General features: G+C 48.0%; 3 protein-coding genes across 8 annotated transcripts in view; 1 reads left to right on the top strand and 2 right to left on the bottom strand.

The window, feature by feature from the left end:
* Window positions 1–5,452, bottom strand: part of ZZEF1 (zinc finger ZZ-type and EF-hand domain containing 1) — a 60,099-nt gene extending 54,647 nt beyond the window's left edge. For all 3 annotated transcript variants that reach the window (XM_063340598.1, XM_063340597.1, XM_063340596.1), the window contains exons 1-2: window positions 4,917–5,452; window positions 581–725 (exon numbers count right to left, since the gene is read on the bottom strand). In XM_063340598.1, the coding sequence (XP_063196668.1) occupies window positions 581–725; window positions 4,917–5,282 (511 nt within the window). In that variant the 5' untranslated portion in view covers window positions 5,283–5,452. The remainder of the gene's footprint in view (window positions 1–580; window positions 726–4,916) is intronic.
* A 76-nt stretch (window positions 5,453–5,528) lies between these two features.
* LOC134519065 (neuferricin) overlaps window positions 5,529–15,888 on the top strand; it is a 42,156-nt gene continuing 31,796 nt past the window's right edge. For 2 of the 4 annotated variants that reach the window (XM_063342630.1, XM_063342629.1), the window contains exons 1-4: window positions 5,529–5,881; window positions 6,123–6,281; window positions 6,952–7,138; window positions 8,670–8,903. In XM_063342630.1, coding sequence (XP_063198700.1) covers window positions 5,629–5,881; window positions 6,123–6,281; window positions 6,952–7,138; window positions 8,670–8,883 — 813 coding nt within the window. In that variant the 5' untranslated portion in view covers window positions 5,529–5,628 and the 3' untranslated portion in view covers window positions 8,884–8,903. Of the gene's footprint in view, window positions 5,882–6,122; window positions 6,282–6,951; window positions 7,139–8,669; window positions 11,116–15,888 lie in introns of those variants that run through there. The other 2 variants (XM_063342628.1, XM_063342631.1) reach the window with 2 other exon arrangements.
* Window positions 11,236–15,888, bottom strand: part of ANKFY1 (ankyrin repeat and FYVE domain containing 1) — a 36,192-nt gene continuing 31,539 nt past the window's right edge. Inside the window, exon 25 of the mRNA XM_063342626.1 lies at window positions 11,236–15,430. Within this exon, the coding sequence (XP_063198696.1) occupies window positions 15,298–15,430 (133 nt within the window). The 3' untranslated portion in view covers window positions 11,236–15,297. The remainder of the gene's footprint in view (window positions 15,431–15,888) is intronic.

Below are 15,888 nucleotides of genomic sequence, written 5' to 3' on the forward strand. Positions count from 1 at the left end.
CAGAGCATTAAATGGACAGAATCCTACCCCATAGAGTTCCCTCCTCCGACTTGTCTATTAGCCAATTCTAACACTTCTTGTCTGATCCTCTAAGGCAAATCCCCTTTAGCCACTTATCATCAAAAGCTTGGAAGGAAAGCCAGTAACTGATACTTATCCCACACATCAAATTCTGGAAACTGACACTTTCCAAACTATATGCTATAAAACGTGAATTATGTTTTAGCAGGATTTCAAATGCTAAATAACAATATAATAATAATAAAGTATATGACTCATCACCTGAAACAGACTCAGTGGAGGATTTATTCCTCCAGTTACTGCGTATAAGGCTGCATTAGCTCAGCACTCACCAAAATTTTGCAAGGAACTATTTTCTGTAAGTTAGATGGACGTAATTACGGGAAATTTTTAATTTACGGCAACTTCATTTGTGTGACACTAGAGAAGCGAGAATGACTTGGACTGTAATGTTGAGAAGATTAGGACAAACAACGCTATTAAAACAATTTATTGAAGCAGCACTCCTTATATGGGGCAGGACTTGGGAAACCATTTGTTTCGTCCCCTGTTCTCATACCTGGAACTAGTGAACAAGCTTGCAGTTGCCTGATTACATGGCTAAGCTCCCCTTGAAGATTAGCTCCACTAGAATTCTTGAGAGCCTCCAGCATATTCTCCACATCGACGGTGCCATCTCCTTCAGCATCAAATTGCGCAAAGGCCTGAAGAGGAATAAAAAATGAAAATTTATTTCAGCTTATTTACTTCAAGGAGAAATTCAAGGGATTTCATAGAAACTGTAGCAGTAAACATTACAACACCATTAAATAAAAATCAAAGAGTTCGTTTTCTGTAGTATTGAATTCATGATAACAGGAAACAGCCTGGCTGGAAATCTGCAATCTTTAGCAAGTTTTAAGGCATTTGCACTGCCTTCCTATAAAAGTCCACTGTAGTTTTGCTTCGGTGGAGGCAGCACATCATCTGTACCAGTGAATCAGCAGTATCCATCTGCCGACATCTGTGACTACGAGGAAGCTGCTCACAAACGAACACTGAAAAGCTCTTCCATTAAAGGCTGAGGTAGTACTAACAGCCACACCACCAGTTACTCATTACTGCTGCATCCATCTCACACTGCATCCACTTAAGTTCTTTCAGGTTTTCAATATTTTCTTTATTTAAGAAAGCGTCCTTAGAACCAGAATTATTTTTTTTAAATGTGTATTTCCTTCCATATCCTGTCCTCCTACACAAAACACCAGTTTAACATAGTTTGTCAAAGTATTTGTGAAAACAATGGAGGGAGTTTGAAAAGATATTTTTTTCTTATTGAAGGGAACCATTGCCAGCCTTAATAACTTTGACCTTAACATAAATTTTTAATGTAAAAAGTTGTGTTGAGCATGTATAAAAAGTAACTCACGCAGCTATGCATTTCACATCTTTGTACTAGCAAAAGTACAAGGTATTTTTATTCAGATAAGCCTATAAAACACAATCAAGCTCATAACTGTAAATGGTTTTAACTAGCCACTGCAGAGAACCCATGATCCAGTGACACACTAGTATTAAAAACCCTAGCTATATTTTTACAATTGTATTTAATTTTGAAACAAACTTCTGTTTAATTGCCAAAAAAAAAATTGAACCTAACCCCAAAAGAAATGCAGTCCTATCAGGAAAATCCAGTTTTTCATACAAATTGGGAATGCACTTACAAAAGACATTTCTTTACAAGCAAGACTTCAGTCTCCCAGCCCTGAATTTGGTATTTCAAGTTCAGCTGTGTAGCCAAGTACACTTGGCCTCTAAACACCGATCATCTCACACGTGTTGGAGAGAGTCAAGAAATCACTGCTCTTGGGGAGGAAGCTTAAGCTGGAATCTCTTGGTTTGCTACCCGATTATCAAACTTGATGTACCATTAAAAGCACTATCCTAGAGAGAAATAACCCAAAACGATTAGATCATAATAACCTGCCAATTAACCATGACACAATTACACCACTTAAATGAGAGCAAAGTCCTCAGAAGACAATGGAATCGAAATGCCGTACTTTAGCTGACTAAAGCTCCACCAGCACTTCTGCAGCACAGCACTGAATTACAGCTTAGCAGTTTTATAAACCGTTAAACATACAGCTGAAGCTATGCTAACAATGATTAAAAAACGTATTCTTAGTAGGAAAGAGGACTGGTGCTGGGCATTCAGTAGGTACCACAGCCAGTACAGAGGACTAGTGCTGGCCATCAGGTGGAAGCTGAAGCAAAACACTAAGACCTTTGCTTGAGGACAACAATACAGAGGGAATTAATTTTAACAAACCTAACTCAGTTGCCAAAAAAAATATTAATATACAGTTTTGTACCACGCCATTTTTGCCTTTATGACTTTTTCTTCTCATTTTTGAGGGCAAACTGTGCAATTACTAAAATACAAAGTGAAGAAGCGAGCAAGTTTTGTGATGCTGTTAGTGAAAACAAACCACACACAAGATGACAAGGCTGGGGCTGCTGATCGCTACTTTAAACCAATTTCTTACACTTTCATGTAAGGAGTGATTACCACATATATGCTTTCCTTTGCATCTTAATGCCGTATTTTGTCATTTATTTTTAAACTCTTCCTATGATCTCAGGAGATTGCATCGACCCTAGAACTCTAAAATTATTTTTCGACTGTTCCGTGTAATTTAAACTCTATATTTGACACAAAACTTACACAAGTTCCACTGCTCAGACAAGCTGCCCTCTGCAATGGGGACAATAAGCAAAAAAAGAAAAAAAAAAAAAACAAAACAAATCAGTATGCAAACCAGTATTCTGAGCTTTTGAGTTGTGTTCACGACTGGGACATGATACAAATGCAGTAGCAACAACCCAGCTGCATTCTGCTCCTACATAAAAGCATTAAGTCCACACACTTTCTACCCGGTTCAACCCTGAACACAAAGAAACATAAAAGAAACACCTTTCCCAGGAAATGATGGCTAAGGTGATCGCTAGGAAACACAGCGCATGGAGAAAGCACCCCCTCATCGCACAGACAGGTCTGGAGTTGGACAGCGTGACAGAGTACCTGAAGTGTGACTTAGGAAATTCTGTATTTTCGTCCTTCACCCTCAGGTAAAACTGCAGCATTAACCTTTCAAGCGAAAGTTGGCTACACTACGTGATAGCTGCTGAAGGACTAATGAATAAAAAAAGGGATTCAGAGGTTCAGTTTACCTAGAAAATAGATTTTGCATTTAAACAGAGGTTCATTTTGTCCATAAAGCATTCAAAGTATATGGTTCACAAACCCCACACTGGGAACAGAAAAACTTCATGGGCAGACCAAAGCTTACTCTGTGTCCGACAGGATTGTGTAAACACTAAAAAGTGAAACCTATTGACCCACCACCCACAAACTAACTTCTCATCAGCATAAAATACATCCTGGAAATCTAAACTACTGCAGCCCGTGGGCCAGTGTCAGTTATAGCAACAATGACATCAAGGTTTTCCACACAACTCCCAGCATCTCCACTTCGCAGGACAGACGAGATGTGACCACACATCTGTACCATGATAAATCCTTTGACAAGTTTTTTCCCCACTCCCAAGAACAGGAAAAAAACCCACACAAACTCAAACCCCAAACCAAATTGTATTCTTCGTGCAGAGGTGGATGTGCCATACAGACAATCCTCAAACCATTTCTGAAGCCCGCAAAGCTCAGTTGTTCTTATTATCAGAAAGAACCCCGATGTACTAATTTCACTCTTACTGTTGTTACACAAGAAGCGTTCTTTATTGGCTCTTGTAAAGGAACTGGAAATGGAGGCAGCATTTTAGCGAGCTACTTGAAACAGTCTGGTACAAACATACATATCGGAACAACAAAATTAATCTCAGTTTACAGTAGCCTTATTAATGTGTCAACACTGATTTCAAGGAGCGTATGTGTGATTTAACAGTTTACCAAGTTATTCTACTATTCAGGAGCAATACAAAGACAGAATGAAGTCACTGGCCAGACTCAGAAACTGCACGTAATAAGAAATTCAGATACAACCACTTTCTTAACTGTGTGTGAAATTACGACCAGGGTGTTCTGCCGCATTTTAAATGCTGGCTAGAGAGTAAAGCTAAAGCTTAAGTGTTCTAGACGTGAAGTTTCCCATATCCCTTCCCACAGCAAAAAGGGAACTGTACTCTCTTCAACCATTAAAACCTTACCTTAAGACCTTCAGTCTGTGGAGGGGGAACTCTGTTACACTACTTTCTTCCAAGTTTTCCAAAACTCTTACTTTACAATAAGCAATGGGATACCAATGAGATACTTAATTTCATTGCTGATTTTGAGAAGCAACAATAGAATTAAGCCTGGTAAACTTCGACTTGCTGATACCATCAAGAAGTATCTCAGAGGAATTACTCGTACAGAATTTCCTACGTGTGCTACCACCAGCTGTGCTAGCGGTAGCAATACTATATTGTTGTAAATAACCATTTTATGCACAAGCGGCTGCTGAGCACGATCACTGAAAACAGACATAAATTAAAAAAAAAAAAAAAGATATCTGTAAGTTGACTGCCTGCCTATCAGTAGCAACAGCCGCTTTTTCCACATTGCTGTGGAACCCTCTGCTCTGGCCTTGCCCCGGGTACCAGGAAGGGGTGACCAGGGTCTCCACGGTGCTGTCACTGGCCTCGCTGCTCGGACCACGGGCCCGGTGGCCCGGGCAGCCCCCCCGGCTCGGGGAGCCCGACCCCCATCAGCAGCCCAGGGTTCCCACCGCTCCCACCCCCGCCTCTCGCCGGGCCGGCCAGACCTTCGGCGAGGGAGCTTCTTCGGCCGGTTCTCCGCCCCGGCGCAGCCCCCCCCGGCCCGGGCAGAGGCCCGACCCCGCCGTCCGCCCGCTCACCTCCTCGCTCTCGCCGCGGGAGCCGGCTGCCAGGCGGGAGACGCTCTCCAGCACCTCGCAGAACTGCTCCAGGCTGACGGCCTCGTCGCCGCGGCTGAGGCGCTCCTCCAGCCAGCGCACCAGCGTGCTGTGGTGTCGCGACACCAGCGACTCGGGCAGCGCCGCCTCCCGCAGCCGCGCCGTGGCTTCCCGCAGCCGGGCCTGGTCCAGCAGCACCTCGGCCGGGGGCAGCGGCGGCGCCGGGCTGGCGGCGGCGGCGCCGGACGGGAAGGCAGCGCCGGGCTGAGGCGCGGCGGCCGCCCCCTCCATGCCTTCCTCGGCGCCCTCCTCCTCCTCCTCGCTGCTGTGGCTCGCCGCCGTCCCCATGAGCCCTTCGGAGGCGCCGGCGCTCGGCAGAGCCGCTTCTCCTCCTTCCTCCGGCCGCCGGCTCCGCCCGGTCCGGCCCGGCCCGGCTTAGTCAGCAACTTCCCGGCCCGCCGCACCTGTCAGCGCCCGCCGGCGGCGGCCGCGCCACACTGCCGCCAAGCGACACCCGGCGTCGCAAAGTCCCGCCCCGGAACGGCTGCGCCGCGCGACACTCAGCCGTAAAGCACACACACCCTCTATAACGGACACACACCGCACTGGCCACGCTGCCGTCAGCCGCCGCCACGCTGCCGTGCGGCGAAGAAAGTGTCGTGAAAGGTGACGGGCGCGGTCGTGTCGCGGCCCCATGCGGCGGGGTGCGGCAGCGGCGGCGGCGCTTCTGTGCCTGGGGGCCGCCTGCCTGCTGGGCCGCGGGTTCGATCCCCGCGCCTGGCTGCTGCCGCCGCCCCGCCACCGCCTGCTAAGTGCGGCCGAACTGGCCCGGTACCGGGGGGCGGAGGGCGAGCCCGGCCTCTACCTCGCCGTGCTGGGCCGCGTCTTCGACGTGGAGCGCGGCCGCAAGCACTACGGCCCCGGCGGCGCCTACAGCGGCCTCGCAGGTAGCGCCTGAGGGGCGGGGAGGCGGGGGCGCCCTAGGACCTCGGGTTCGAGTCTCGGGGGGGCCTGATGGGGCTCAGAGCGGGCCTGGCAGGGTTCGATGGGGCCTGGCAAGGGTCGGAAGGGCCTGACGGGGCTCACTGGCGCCTGACACGGCTGGGTGGGGGGTAACGGGGCTCAGTGGGGGCTCGGAGGGGCCTGGCAGGCCTTGTCTGGGGCTCACTCCCTGTCTGGGGGGCTCAGGGCCTGTCTGCCCCTCAGGGAGAGATGCCACCAGAGCATTTGCCACGGGCGACTTCACCCCGATGGGGCTGGTGGACGACGTCTCGGGGCTGTTGCCGGGCGAGATGCTCGCCATCCAGAGCTGGCTCTCCTTCTACAGTGACAACTACGACCCCGTGGGTGAGTGGTTCTGGAAAGGGAAATGGGGCAGGCGGGCGAGGGTGGGCCTGTGGCGATGGCAGGTCCGGGATGCCGCTCTGTGTAGGCCAGGCTTCGTCTACAACATGTTGGACGTGGTGAAGGTCCTTCACCTGCACCGCTGGAGACTGAAAGCTGTGAGCGACCAGCTGGAGCAGCTGCTAAACCAGACCTAGTTTGAGGTCTGCTTTCCTCAAAGGCGAAGCTGAACGGTTTTTCTCCCCTGGGCTGTCAGCTGCAGCTCTCTGTCCTGCTTTTATTTGTCTCGGCTGAGCAGAAGGCGCGGAGCCAGCGCTGCGAGCACCGAAATTAGCAGGACTCAGGAGACTGTAGGAGCAGCGGTGCAGGGCAACTATTTTGGGGAATGAGGTGCATGGGCAGGAAAGACTTCTGGGATCTGCAGCTGAAAGTGGCATTGACTCTCTGTGCCTAAGCTTATCCTGCATAGATTTATTAGCATGGGTAAATCACTGTGTGATCCAAGAATGGAAGGGATGTAAACTCAGTTTGGTTTTAAAATTGAACCACGGTGAGATCCTCCTTTATTTGTCTTTAAATAAAAATAATTAAAAAGAAATAACAAAACCAAAACAAGAACTATTAATTTTCCTAGCCTGGAAACACTGTGGTCTTAACTGATCTTCTCTCCCAGGGAAGCTGGTGGGCAGGTTCTACGATGAAAATGGAACACCAACGGAAGCCTTAAGGCAGGCAGAGGCTGCGATTGAGGAAGCTCTGACGTTCAAAGCAGAAAGCGAGCAGAGGAAGCAGCAGTTTCCACCCTGCAACTCTGAATGGAGCTCTGCTAAGGGCAGCCGATTCTGGTGCTCCAGACAGAGGTAAACTGCCTTCCTGCCATCATGCTTGGACCCTTTGGAGCAAAGAATTTCTGCCCTTTTTTTGGATGCCCTGAGCTTTGTCATTGCCTCTTCCAGCAGGAGTGGCATAGGAAGATGTCCTAGGTCCTGCAGTCGCCGTGCTTTGTAGTCTGTAGGTGAGGTCTGCTGACAGAAGGGCACGGTGCTAACATGCCGAGTGCTGGCACGGCTGGAGCACACCAGGCATGGTCCCTTCCCCTGCCTGCATTCCCCAGGCTGTGCTTTCTGACGGGGCAGAACCGGCTGTTCCCTGCGCCAGGTTGAGCCGCTGCTGCTCTGTGAATCGGAGTCCCCAGATTTTCTCTGCCAGTCCAGAAACCACTCGTAGCCTCCACCCAGTCTGGAGCTGCCCGGAGGTGCAGGTTGGGCTGGTGAAAATGTTCTCCAGCATGAGGCAGCGGAGGGGAACTCTGCTCACTGACCTGGTGAGCGGGTAAAAGGAAAACAAAGTTTCATCGCAGTCATTATGCTTTTAGGAACTATTTCTGAGGCTAAAACTCTTCTGTCACACTGGAATCAAAATCAGGTTTCAGAATTTGCCACATGTGCATGTGATCCTCCTGTTCTCAGGAAAACAGGACAGAAATCCCATTAGGACCGTCTGCTGCATTCGAACAGGTTTTTTTCACCTATTGGGAATGCAAGGATTAGCTCATGTTTTTCAGTTTCACAACCTGTCTCACAGGCTACTGCCACAAGAGTTTTCACTTAAAACCGCATAAAAATGAGGTTGAGCTTTGAACAGTCATTTCCTACTTGGCCTATTTAATAATATTTCTCTCTCAGTTTAGGGACTATTTTGTTTGAAGATGAAATCATTTCAAAGACCGCATTGCAAAATGTGTCGGCTTCATTTCGGTACACCAGTAGCACTGTGTACCTTGGGAATCTGCTTCTATGCGTGAACGAGCTTGGGTGCAGCCTTGGGACTGGGTCTTCTGTGGTAATCACTTGTGTAAGAGTTTAGAGGCTTAAAAAAATGCCGTAGTTAGAGGAACAGGCTGGATTTGGCCCATAAAGAGACATTATGAAGTCGTTGCGGAAGTACTTGAGACTTTTTTGTTTCTTTTGCCCTAGTTCTCAAAACCACCGTGTTCAGTCGTGGCACAGAAGGCAGCGTGTGGTTATCTGCGAGCAATTAGCTACCCCCAGAAAAGGCATTTTGCCATTAGACACGCTGTGCTACATAAGGCTATGATTCTATTTCCAGCAATAGAAACGTGGGAAGCCAAAGTCGGTCGCTCCCAGAAGGGTGAGAGCATGTAGCAGCACCGATGGCACTAGGTTCAGCCACAGGTTTCTGAAGCACAGTCAATAAAAAAGTATCAGAAAGCTGTGGGATGTTGGCTGCTGGGAGCAAAGGCTACCTCAGTGAGTGTATCGTTAGTTCTAACTCTCCCAGATTGTCTTGGGTTTTATCTAATTCTTCTCCGTTCACTGGAAGCATTTTCATGGGTTTGAATTGTAATTTATTTTATTTTTTCATTCTTAGTGGAGGAGTGAACAGGGACTGGGCTGGGGTCCCTCGGAAGCTGTACCGACCCGGTTCGAGGGGGAGTGACTGCGTGTGCGTGAGGACTACTGGTCCCCCGTGGGGCCAGCCGGACTCCAGCGAGCACAGCGACAGGGGCGACCTGGACAACCCTCACCTGGAGCAATATGACGGCTGCCATCCACTGGCCGAGCAGTGTGTCCTAAGGGTGTGATTCCGAGCGCTGGATCCGAGGTGGGCGTAGGGTCCTGAAGCAAAACGTTGCACCTTGGGTGGGCAGCTCCAGCTTTATTCCCTTCCGTCTGTGCAAAGGGAGCAATAACAATCTCATGTTATTCGTGACTCTCTTTTAATGTACGGAGACGGAGAAGGAAACACTTCAGCCAAGTTAGTGGCTAAAAAACCAGCAACAGGATGCTTTCGTTCTCAGTGCTTTATTCCTATGGTATTTTTACATCTGGTGAAAAACTGTAAGATGCGCAACCAGAATTATATTTAAAAACTGATTTCTTGTGCAGTCAGGAAATAGATGCTTGTGTGCACGGTGGCGGGTGCGATGTGTTGTGTTTTAAGGCAGCGAGGTAGTGAGCACAAGAGCCACTGCGTCACCACCGCCTCGGTTTACGCACAGTCCTCCAGGTGCTTGAACTCTGCCAGCTGCATCGTAGTGCTAATGCTTCTTCCCGGGCACCCGATTTACTCCAAAGAGTTTGAAGGGAGCAGGGAGAAGCGTGAATTTCTCCTACAGTTAAGGTACATAGTGTCTAGGTGTGCGGTTTAGTTATACACGAGCTTTATCAAGTTCTTGGAGTACCAAAGGCAAAGGTCATAGCTGCATTTCCTCATTTAGTGTTTGTATTAGATACTGTGCAAAGAAGATATTGAAAGCCACCTACGAGGATCATCATTTTATATTAACCTCACCATCCTGGGCCTCTGATTCACTGCTTTCAAACTACTCCCATCAGAGATCGGTAGTTTTAGGTAGGCAATAACAACAGCTCTGTGGCAACACAACCGTCCTACTGTAACCTGCCTCCTGTTTCCATCCTGGTAGATGAGCTCCCATCTGGTACGTGTCGGTCAGACTACAAGCCAAGGCTGGATGTCCCCTCACAAGGCCCAGCTCCCCTCAAGTCTGTACACATTTTAACACAGCTGGCAAAATTCAGCAACACGAGCGACTCCCAGAAGAGCAGGGCAAGTTATTACCATTTCTGTGCAGGGCTGGAAAGGACAAGGGAGGACCCGCACGGGGCTTGGGTGCTATAAACCCCAGCAGGGAAGCAGTTGCTGTTTCTTGGAGTCTACCCTTAGAATCAGTTTCTGGTGTAGCCGCAGCCTCAAGAGAGACACGCAGATGACACGGAGTCCAGCAGTGGCAGAGATCCATGCTGAGCTGAGTTCAGGTCTGTCCTTAAGGCAGCTGCCACCTACGTATAAAGAGCCAAGAGCCATTTATAAACTCATCAGTTTTGGGCTACTACCACCTCTAAAGAAAGTCCCACAAAGCTAAGTAATTAGTGAATAACTAGGGAGATTACAGGAGGCCTGGCAGCGTTGCTGCAAAGCAAGAGCGATAACGCGATTGCAGCGGCAGCAGGACATAGTTCAGCACTTCCCCCTGGGATGTTTTGATGGGGCTGGAGCTGCCGTGGACAGGAGCCACACAGCGGTTCAAATGTGTACATGCTTAGTGTGGTGTTTTGGGGGGTGGCGGGGTTTAGCCTGGGTCTGTTGTGTTTCTTTTCCACTGTAACCTCGACGAGAAGTCCTCTAAGGCACTGTCGGTCAGCAGTGGCAGTTGTACGCGTGGCTGAGTGGCAGCAGAGCCATCGCACATCGTCACGCTTTTGAAACTGAAACTTAGCCCTGGGCTTGTGCCCTCGTTGGGGTCGCAGCAGGCAACTCATTTCACCCAAGAACCCTAATGCTAAAGCTGTGTAAAGCCTGCAGGAAAGAGCTGCAAAGCTTTGTCGTCTCCACAACTTGGTGGCCATTACAAGTGTCAGCAGGTCATTTGCTTTTGGACACATCTCCTTTAACAAGAACTTGCATTTAGATGCCAAACCATCCCCCAAAGTGATTGGCAAGTGCCTTTAAAATAGCTTTAGAAGTTGCAGCAAATTCCAGATTACTAGTCCATAGTTTAGTGTTTGGAAACACCGGGGGGAAGTCTCCTTTGCACTCAGAATAAGTCATCTATTAAAGCAGAGAAGGAGACTCCCTCGCTGAGCTGAAGCGCTCCAAGATTATCTTGTTTCTACTCCAGCTCAAAGGCTCAGCTCTTTATCTACCCGCCCATCCCAGGAGAGGAAAGGGTGGGGAGAAGCCCAGCAACAGCTACACAGGGTCGCGTCAGCACAGACAGTGCTCTAATAAAGCTCACCATTCATCTGCAGTTTAGTAAGTTTTATTAATAAAAGGCGAATGCATCACAATCTCACCGAGCTGTTTTGGTTGTTTCGCTATTGCACTGAAGCTCCCCTTTCCCCACAGCGAAGCTGCAGCAGGTACACGCTCCTCCAGGAGGCCGCGCTGCCCACACCGGCCTGCAACTGAACACGCTCCAGCTCCTCGCTGGGAGGCAACTCCCCGCAGCTTCTCCACGTAAACGCAGCCCAGCCGAGAGCTGACTGACATCGTGAACCAGCTCTGGCCCGGAGGGAGCTGGGATTGCTTTGTAAGAAATACTAGACTTGCCTGTAGTCAAAGGCATTCGAGACACGCGTATGGTATAAACTAGAAGACTAGACCTTGTCAGCCAGAGTGACAGTTCCAGCAGTTCCACATTAAAATGAACACCTGGAATAATCTCACAACAAAGAATACGTGTTCCAGCCCCAGTTTTCCATGCGGCTGGTGAAGGATAGCTTGCAGAGGGGCAGCTGTCTCTACAGGAGAAGATACTTTCTTAACAAGGCTTCCACCTCACGATGTGTTATCTAGTTATGCATTTTATTACAAGTAGAATCATTACACAACAAAGTAATGCATATTGGAAAAATACATTTTTACAATGACTCCAGACAATCAGTGCAGATAAAATGCCATTGTTCTAAGACTTCCTTTTCTATTTCACAGAGGGTAGTAGAAGGTTCAGTTATTCTTTGTCACTCACACAAGCTTGGATTTTTCTGGAGATGAGTTTGCTCAGTTCCCAGCTCTGCTGGTTACAGGAAAAAGAGGACTTGCCTACTAACATTTGATCTACAACAAAACCCAGCCTCGGCCTCCCATATTGTTAGGTGTTAGTTTAGGAGCACTAGGTGAGGAGTTGCACAAGCCATGGATCTCCAGCACAGGAAGTCATTAAGGCATCTGTCAGCTTTTAGCCAGCAGCTTGCGACGCTCGCTCCGTTAGTGCCTTCCCCACTACCTCCTCACTCCGCTTAGTGGCGTGAAACAGTGACTGCACCTTTTGCAGATACCCCAATTAAAACCGAAGCCCGACCACATTTTGTGCTTGTGTAAGAGCGCCGGATGACTGCAATCAAAAGGGATCCAGCCTCGGAACAAAAAGCTACAGCAGGAACCACCGCAGACCTCCCGTGCAGCCCCGCTGAAGTGCCTGAAGCCTGGTGTGACAGCATCACTTCCCAGGGACAGAAGTTGGTTTTCCACACACCCTTTTGTTCAGCTCTTGGCAGATTTGAGTCTCAAATTAATAGATACCACTCAAAGACAGCAGGGGCAAGGGGGGCGGGGGGTTCGGTCACAACTGTAGTATGCTACAAAAAGGAAGAGAGGTCATTTATGGAGTTAGAAATGTGTCAGCCACTACTACGTTACCAAGGGCCTCCATTCACGTTTGTACCCTGCAGCGGAGCACTGCCAGCAAAACTCCCCAAAGGTCTCAGAGGTGAGAGTTCAGACCAATCCTGGGCAGAGTGCATGAAGGACTGAGCCCCCCAGCTGGTTGGGGGGCAGAGGGGGGGAAGTCAGCCTCTCTAGCTGAAGCACTAGAACAGAACTAACCGGGGGTTTAGTTCCGGCTGCGAGCTTTTCCCTTTTGACTCTGACAGAAAGCTAGTTAGTGTTGGCTGGAAGGAACTATCTCCAAGGCACTTTAAAGTGATCAAATTCGCTGAATTCAGTTGCTTTAAATGTAACGAACACTTCAGGCTGTACATTAGTTCATCAATAATTAGCTTTCCTTTCAGACTTCACTAAGAAACCTGGTACAGTATTGGCTGTAAAGAGCAAATCAGGAGCATCATGTACCGTTTCCCAGAGCTTCAGGCAGTTACAATTAATATTCTAATTTTAAAAAAGCACAACTAGCCAGCCTTAAACTTGCCATTCAGTGAAGCTGAATTTTCAGATCTACATTTTTCACCATTTAAAAGGTTGCTTATTCTGTCAGAACCAAGCTCCCTGTTCCCTTGCCCCCTCCATCAGAGAAGTCACTGAAAAAACCCCATGTTTAAATGCTTTAGCAATTCCATGTTGTGCAGTTTTCCAATTAAGCAGAAGTCCATAGGCTGCAGCCTTGGAAGAACACTCCTCTACCACCATCCTTCAGTACTGTGAGTACACACCAGCCACTCCATAGCACAACAAAGAAGGAAGTCAACGCGATGTCACGGGATACGCTAGAGTCAAGACTCCCTTCACCAAACGCACTTGCTCTCCACCATCATTATCTTTCACTCCTAGAGACTCGCAACCGGTGAGATCCTGAAACATCCAGTCCACTGTTTCCTAAAGCACAGTGTTTTCCATCATCCATTTCACTCAAAAAAACCAAACTGTGGCTTGCAGTTAAATGCTTCAGACATGATCATCTTCCACCCCATTCGCCCAGACCATTACGCCAGAGATGCACCATTTGTACTAACTGTGTTACAGAGACCAGTTGTGTTACCCAGGGCATTCTGTTGGAACACGACAGCAGCAGACGTTAAACAGTGAGGCAAATTTGTATTAGCATCCATTATTCTCCTCTAGTGTTACAAGGGTGAGATTCCAGTTATAATATACGCATATTGGAAGATCAAAGTGCAGATCAAGTGAGACTTGATGTGAAATTCATCGTGCAAATGTCAGCAGTTTCACCCTCTCCCACCCTTTTCTTGTACAAGTTTGAGAAAAACCTCAAGCAAGTCTCCCACAAAAGCAGCAGTCTGGTTTGCCACCTCATCTTACTGACAAGTGACTACTCCAAGCAGGACAATGTGTCACCAGCTTGTCCGTACTCTACACTGGAGATAACAGTCATTAAATAAATGCACACCAGTTCATGGAGCAGAGATGAGCAATGCTGAGTCTAAGCTGGGTTCATTTCTTGGGATGACGACAGCCTTAACATGGCATGTAGTTTTGCTCAAGTGCACTATTTTATTTCCCTCTGACTGAAGCCTTTGCCCAACCAAACCATAACCTTGTCTATCAGCAGTTTTTCCCTATTTACTTAGACAACGTGGCGTTGGATTTTTGCAGATTCAGCATGTTTAAGAGAGCACGACCAGCCTAGATGAAGAAACTGCAGCTTAATCCAAATGCCTGGCACCGCACTGCCAGCTCAGAATCCTTCCTTCAAGGCCAGAGGCTTCATGTTAACAGTGAGCCTCCAAATACGCTCCCGCTCACCAGCAATCCTGCTGAAACTGGACCCAAGTGTAACGCCTAGAGGCGCAGCACACCTCGCACTGGTGGGGTCGCTGCCTCTCCTGCAGCAGTTAACCAGGGTCTTTAAACCAAAGGCAAGTGCTACTCTCCCTCCTGGGATTCAGAATGCACTTCAGCATTTATTGCCGTATTGCGAGTTAGGCTCCTTCACCAGCCTTAGTGTTTCTCCATTTAGCGTATGCTTAGGCCTTTCAGCGCACTTCTCTTCATTTGTACAAGTTTCATGAATTGGAAGGACTAGCAATGTAAATATGAAAGTGCAACAAAGACTTCGACAGCTCTAGCAGGTATGAGCAAGAGTATTTGCTGGCTAAAACAATCTTGCACTTCTCTTGAACATGCCAAAGCTAATGAGACGTTTACTGAGGAGGTATCAAGATGTGGGTCTGCAATTCTGACTGCTTTGCATCAGATGTTGTAAAGCTTTCTGTTGTAAGGCCACAATTCTCGAGCTATGCTTAGAACTACTCCCACTTTTGAAGAGTTTCTGGAAATGAAGAGCGGTTGCAACAGCTCAGTCTAGCTTCACAAGAAGTCTTCTCTAGAGAAAGGGAACATTTATCTTTAAGACAAAGCAAAGAGATACCTGGTTACCCTGAAGCTTAATGCCATCTCTACTAAGCAGCCTGAAAGCCACAGGGCTTAATAGAGTTGCTCAGTGCAAAGCACCATGTCAAGGACAGACCTGTTTCATGTTAATTCAAACATCAGCCTAACAATTTTAGCTTCCGTATCCCACCGCAACTAGAAGAGGGTCCAAATTCTTTTGTCACTTGGTTTCAATGATCCACTCGAATTCCTAGTGAAGTCTATCACAGCCCAATACATTTACAGTCATACAAAGTCATTTATACCAGAATATATCATAACAGGGTCCTTAATTAGTTCAGTCTATTGCAGAAGACGTGTATAGGCCTCCTCTTCCCTATCCAGAGGGCTTGTAAGCAGAGCTGCTGTCAGGAGCACTGACTGGGAATCCCTTTACTTCCACAGCGTACTAGGAGACTCCTCCCAGAGTCAGGACATCAAAGCAGATGTTGCAAACTCGAACTGGCTTGTTCAGATCAAATTTTATGATAGGAATCTCTTTTGTTGAGCACTTATGGCAGAGCAGGCGTCCACAGTGTCGGCTGTTGACAGAAGAGGGGTGAGAGAAAAAGTGAGTTCACTCATGGTGAACACCAGGATTTTGCCGTTCGGTATTCCGCAAGGATAGTACCACTAAAAAGGTTCAGTATGAAGCATTACATTTTTCTTGTATCTACTGGTATCTCCTGTAATAACCGGATACTAATGCCAAAAGACACGTGCTGCTTCTATACCAGCCAGTCACCTAGTACTACTGTAGCTGATGCACGTGCAGTTTCTCTGGCACACTGGGCAATCTGACCTGTGCTAGGAGACAAGTCTTGGCTTAACTTCCATCTACCCAGCAAACTTCGTAGAAGTTCAGACTGGTTAAGAAAAGGCAACTCTTGTCTCCACAAGAGCAACTCATGTCAGCACCTTCAGTCACTTCCACGTTACAAACACCACCCCCAACCTGCGCTGGCAGTTGCTGCCCAAATCTGTCACCCATTTCGGAGCA

Source organism: Chroicocephalus ridibundus, chromosome 7 (assembly GCF_963924245.1).
Source record: "Chroicocephalus ridibundus chromosome 7, bChrRid1.1, whole genome shotgun sequence".
Taxonomy (NCBI): Eukaryota; Metazoa; Chordata; class Aves; order Charadriiformes; family Laridae; genus Chroicocephalus; species Chroicocephalus ridibundus.